At 51.8% G+C, this 6,000-nt stretch overlaps 1 protein-coding gene across 1 annotated transcript in view; it reads right to left on the bottom strand.

Annotated features, from left to right (window-relative positions):
* Positions 1-1,991: 1,991 nt before the first annotated feature.
* The window catches only part of CACNG2 (calcium voltage-gated channel auxiliary subunit gamma 2), a 144,215-nt gene continuing 140,206 nt past the window's right edge, over positions 1,992-6,000 (bottom strand). Inside the window, exons 3-4 of the mRNA XM_064285217.1 lie at positions 4,371-4,511; positions 1,992-2,527 (exon numbers count right to left, since the gene is read on the bottom strand). Of these exons, the coding sequence (XP_064141287.1) occupies positions 1,992-2,527; positions 4,371-4,511 (677 nt within the window). The remainder of the gene's footprint in view (positions 2,528-4,370; positions 4,512-6,000) is intronic.

Genomic DNA, 6,000 nt, shown 5'->3' with positions numbered 1-6,000 from the left:
GGAGCGTGTGTGTGTGTGTGTGTGTGTGTGTATGCACGTGGTGTGGGGAGGGTACAAGTAAGCACGAAGGCCAATATGGAGTTGTTGTCCATGGCTTTGCAGAGTGTGGGTAAGTTTTCTTTGAACCATGCCTCTGTAAGGGAATGGAAGGGCTTTGAGCGGGAGTGTATCCCTGTGAGTGACTGTAGCACTAGGCTGAGAGGACTCTGTGCGTGAGTGAGTGCATGTTTATGTAAGTGTGTATATGTGTGTGTGTGTGTTTGTGTGTGTGTGAGTTGGGGTACGTGGTCTCCTTCATGTAGACCTGAGTCTCTGTGGTGATTCCCTCTCTCTTCCACGTTAGCAGCACCTTCCTTGTATAAGGAAGAGATGTTCCCATCACAGAAAACTCCCTTCTGCTGGCTGGGGCCTTTTCTCCTCTCCCTCCTGCTTTGAGCCCAGCTCTGATCTCTCACAATGGTTTTTTATTTTTTATTTAAATGGATTTGTATATTTGTTTTCTCTTTTTTTTTTCTTTACAGGTTCCCTGCTAAATTTTTAGTCCCCCACCCCACCCCATTTTTTTTTTCACAGTTTAAAGCTGGAAAAGAATTAAAATAAAAATACTATCTGGTTTTCTTGCAAGTAAGTCCACTTATATATTTACATTTATTTATACTCTGTGGTTTTTTTATTAAAAAAAAAATCACCACTTGTTTTTCCTTTTTCTTTTGTAAAAAGAAACCTTTTTGCTGTGTCATTGTTGGACCCGCAGGGCCCCAAGAGGGCATCCGCGAGTCCAAGGACCCCCAAAGGGTCAGAGAACCCCCTTCCCAGGGGACCTGGGGGCCTGTGAGTCTGGGGGTCCACAATCGCCCCAGGGTCACTGGGTGGCCCTGAGGTGAGGGGTGAGGAGGGAGAGCTGCTTTATGCCCCCTGGGGGGGGTGGGTGTCTCCTGACCCCAAGGACAGGGACTTGGGGACGGTGACCTCAAGAGGCTCACCCTGAGGATTTCGGGGGTTTCCGGGCATCTCGGTAAGCCACCAGCAGCCATCCCCTCTCCTTCCCTTCCCTCAAGGCCTAGGAAGTCATCACAGTGGGTTAAGGACCATTAAGGACTGGGAAGCTAGGGGCTGGGCAAGCCCCAAGTGTACCCCCTCCAGGCACCTTAGGGACAGGAGGGACCAAGGACTCTTGGGTCACCTGGAGGCCTACAACGCCCCATCAATGCTACGTGGAGCCGGCTCGGGAGCCACTGCTCATGCCCAGCGTTCCTGGGGCACCCACCCCGGGCTCTAGGGACCTGGCAGTGACCAGAGGCCCACCTGACCCCAGCGCCCCTGAGTCTCCACCCCCCCACTCTCCCAGGGAGGCAGAGCCCGCTTGGGGTTAAAGAGAACAGAAAAGTAATTCTCCCCACATTGAAAAAAAACCCCAAAACCCCAAAGCAATAGTAACAGAAAACCCTGATAAATACAAAGAACGTCTCTCTTTCTTTCTGTTCCTTCTCATTTTTTTTCTTTTTTTTGCTTTAACGTTATCTTAGTTCCCTTTTATTTTTTCATTTAAATTGGTTTTTATTAAATGTTAAAATAATGGTACATGGGAAATCATGCATTTTCTTTTAGATTTATTTTCTATTTTTAATTTTTTTTATCCCTCTGGCTTTTTTTTAAGTTTGTTTTTCTTCCCTCGTTTGTTTATTTTTTTCACACCTCCTGTCGTTGTTTTGCTTCTTTGTTCCTCTTATATTTTGTTCTTTATTTTTTTTTTAATTTACTTGTTATGTTTTTCTCTTTTTTTTTTTTGCTTTTTTTTTTGCTTTTGGAAGGTTTGCCCGTGGATGGTTTGGTTTCCCCCTTCCCCGCCGTCCCCCCCACCCTCTGGCCTCCCTCCCCGCAGGCCACGCGCCTCCTCCCCGGCTCAGCCCGGGCCACCACCCGGAGGGCGCGGGGCCACCACCCGGAGGGCGCGGGCGCGGGCGCGGCACCGGCGGGGCAGCGGGCGGGCTTCATACGGGGGTGGTCCGGCGGTTGGCTGTGTTAGTGTGGAGAGAGTCCTTGTTCTCCTTCTGGATACAGTTGTGAACTTGGAGGAAGCTGTTATCCCTGTCGGAGTTGTAGGTGGCCGTGGGCGTGGTGGCGGCCTTCAGGGGGTCCCTGCTGAGGGTGTACATGGAGATCTCCGTGGACGGCAGGGTGTTGAAGCCCTTGATGCCCACGGGGGAGGCATCCCTGGAGTGTGAGGGCTCGGTGGAGCGGGAGCTGGAGCGGCTGCGGCGCTGGTAGCGGTAGCGGTAGCTGGGGATGCGGGTGATGGCGGAGGCCTGGAGGTAGTCCGTGGCGCGGGCGGTGGCCCGCAGCTGTTTGTGCCGATCGATAAACATGTGGACGGCCAGCACTCCGACCATCTCGGCGATGATGAAAGACAGGGCCCCGAAGTAGAAGGACCAGCCGTACGAGTAACTGTTCTTTTTGGAGTCGCTCTTGGAGGGGTCCCCGGCATTGGCAGATATGTACACTATAATGCCGATGATGTTACTCAGACCTGCGAGGCACAAGGTGGGCACGGAGGGTAGGGGGAGGGAGGGGAGAAGGCCGGTTAGCGTCTGGGGAGGACACCAGGCACTGGGCGGGGCCAAGGGGTGGGGGAGCAATGGGCCTTCCCTGTCCAGTGTGCTCATGGTGAACAGAAGGGCTGGCACAGAGCCGCAGGGACATGCCTCACCTTCAATTTATTTTACCGTTTCATTTAGAGGGAGCCACAAAGGGAAGAGGGGAGAGAGGAGAGAGGCATTCTACAATGTACTGAGTAGTAATAGGCATGTCAAGGAAAAATGATAATAGCTATTATTTATTGAGGAGTGCTGGTGGTGTAACGGTTAAGCGCTTGGCTGCTAACTGAAAGGTTGGTGGTTTGAACCCACCAGCCGATCCTCGGGAGAAAAGACTTGGCAATCATTTCTCATAAAGATTAAAAACAAACAAACAAAAAACCCAAACCCACTGCCGTTGAGTCAATTCCAACTCATAGTGACTCTATAGGGTTGACAAGGAGGTAAATCTTTACGGAATCAGACTGCCAAGTTTTTCTCCCACAGAGCCTTGGGTGGTGTTGAACCACTGACCTTTTGCTTTGCAGTTGAGCGCTTTAACCACTGTGCCACCAGGGCCTAGGAAACCCTATGGAGCAGTTCTGCTCTGTCCTATGGGGTCGTTGTGAGTCAGAGCTGACTCAATGGCACACAACAACAACATTGTTTATTAAGCATTTGCTCTCTGCCTTCACTGTGCTGAGTGCTTTTCAAGCAGCTTATAGAAGTGGAAACAGAAGCACAGAGAGGTTAAGTAACTTGCTCAAATTGCATAGGTGTTTGAACCTGGAGCCAAATCACCTGGATCCACCCTGTGACAGCTGTGTGTGTGTGTGTGTGTGTGTGTGTGTGTGGCCTTTGGCAAGTTAGCTTAGCCTCAGTCTGCATTTCCGGATCTGTAAAATGGGGATAATGTTAGGACTTACTCCTGTAGGGCCATAAAAAACCTGAAAACCCAAAAGCCCAAGTGCGTTGCTGTCAAGTCGATTTCGACTCATAGTGACCTTAAAGGACAGAGTACAACTGCCCCACAGGGTTTCCAAGGCAGTAATCTTTACGGAAGCACACTGCCACATCTTTCTCCTAAGAGGCAGCCGGTGGATTCCAACAGCCAACCTTTCGTTTAGCAGCAGCATGCTTTAACCACTATGCCACCAGGGCTCCTAGGCCAAAAAAAAAAAAAAAATTTTTTTTTTTTTTAAGGAGAGGGTTAAATGAGTGAATGCATGTGGATGCCCTGAGAGTCTGGGATGCTGTGAGGGTTACTTAAATGTTCGCCTTTCTTACTAAGTGACTCGTATTATATAGCCCATGTTCTTTTCTGACGTCTGAGGCAAGTGTGACTTGTCACGTAACTGGGATCAGAAATCTGGTTTTGGGTGCTGGCCTGCTCCTACCTGGGCGGGACAGTGCGGGGGAGAGCTCTTCCTTGGTTTCTAGGGTGGAGCCAGGCATCTCAAAGGGGCCCACCTGGCTGTCCCTGCTCTGAGTTTCCCCTTGCAGCCGCTTTGTAGGTTTCCTCTTCCTTGGAGGGAGAGGGAAGGTGGGGATGGGCCCGAGAAGGACCTACGATTTTGGCCCTTTTCCAAGTGGTGGGAGGAAGATGGGACGTTGGGCCAAGGGCTGGGGTCAGGAGTGTTCCTGAAGTGGGGGGCTCAGTGCGGCTATGGGGAGGATCCCGAACACCCCCTTCCTCCCGGGCATGACCTGTTGGGAGGCCTGGAGCTTCCCCTTCTCCCTGCCCTTCTTTCGCCCTCTGCCGGTCCTCCCGGCCACTGAGCTCCCTGTGCCCATTACCTGCGGACACGAAGAAGATGCCGGCACTCAGGATGATGTTGTGTCGAGTCTTGTAGAACTCGCTGGCTGCGATGCAGAGTCCACCCATGAAAAGCAGAATCACGCTCAGGATAGGGAAGATGCTCGAGGCCCTCACGGCCCCTGCGGAACACGGAGGGTCGGGGGAGAGAGAACAGCATGGCCGTGAGCCTGGAGGGTGCAGGGGGAGGTGAGAGAGCAGTCCAGGGGAGAGGGGCTTTTGTGGACACAGGCTCAGGGTTGGGTTGCTTCACAATAATACTAAAGATGGGGGAGGGGCGAGAGCAAGCCACTGCCCAGTTCACAGCCCTCCAGGGGCTCCCCACTGCCTTCAGGACCAAACCCAAACACCTGCCCTTGGCACACAGGCCCTGTGTGACTTGGCCCCTGCCTGCCTGCCAGCCTCATGCGCTTGTTCTCCATGCCCCCCTCACTCCACAGGCAACTCCCCATGACATAGAAGCACCTCCTTTCATGCTCTGGCTTTTGGCATACGGAGCTTTCTTACTGGAATGTCTTTCCTGCACTTCTTTACTCAGCAAACTTCTATCCATCCATCAAAGCCCATCTCGAAGTCCCCCACTTCTGTGGAGCCTTCTCTGACTTCCCTAGGCAAAGCTATTAGCTCCCCTTTCTGCACTTTGGGGCACTCGGGGTGCACTGAGAGGTGATGTGCCACATATAGTGCTGTCGTGGAGCTCCGTTGCCTGGATTTGAATCTGGCTCTGGCATTCATTAGCTGTGTAAGTTTGAGTGAGTTATATCACCTCTCTGTGCCTCAGCTTCCTCATCTAACACAGGGATGGGCATAGTGCCTGCTTCCTAGGGTGCTGGTGAGGGCTAAACGCGTTGATTTAGGCAATGCACTCAGATCAGTTTCTGGGGCACTGAGTAAACAGCCAATTAGTGATGGTTATTACAACAAATATCTGTCTATACGGTTGCTTCCATCCACCATGAGGGGGTCCTGTGAGGGCAAGGACTGTGGCTTCTCCTTCTTCTTTTTTTAATTCTTCCTCTTCGTTCCCTCCATCCCCAACATTGCCATCCCCAGCCAAGGACAAGGACATAGTAGGTCCCTGATATGAGGTCGTTGAGCAATAAATGTGGCAAGGTGGTCCAGGGAGAGGAAGCAGACACATTGGAAAGAAAAGAGAAAGGAAAACAAAATGAAACACAAACCAAAACAAAACCCCTCAGGAAGAGATAAGAAAGAACCGACAACATGGCAGGAAAAGAAAAGTGTAATTTCATGAAAAGGGTGAGGGTGGTGGCTCCTGTGGGCAGGCAGGCGGGAGGGGGCACGGCTGGCTGAGGGCAGAGGGCAGGTGGCACCGGGGGTGGTGGGCCCAGTGGGGCTGGAGGCATGTGTGTGGGTGTGTGGAGGAAGCTGCCTCGGAACGAGGACCCAGAGGATAAAACAAGTGTCTCTGGAAAGTGAAATATTTTTTTTCTGTCCAAATTAGAATAGGCAGTGAAGGACCACAAAATCCCAACCTCATTTCCTGGGAGCTGTGAGCAGGGTGAAGCAGTGCATGCCGAGGCCAGTGCGAGGGAAAAGAAGGCTCTCTTTAACTGTCTTGGTTGCTTAACAACTCCTAAGGAAGCTGAG

Source organism: Loxodonta africana, chromosome 4 (genome assembly GCF_030014295.1).
Source record: "Loxodonta africana isolate mLoxAfr1 chromosome 4, mLoxAfr1.hap2, whole genome shotgun sequence".
Taxonomy (NCBI): Eukaryota; Metazoa; Chordata; class Mammalia; order Proboscidea; family Elephantidae; genus Loxodonta; species Loxodonta africana.
The sequence above is the reverse complement of the archived record's forward strand: the minus strand, read 5'-3'. Positions and strand labels throughout refer to the sequence as shown.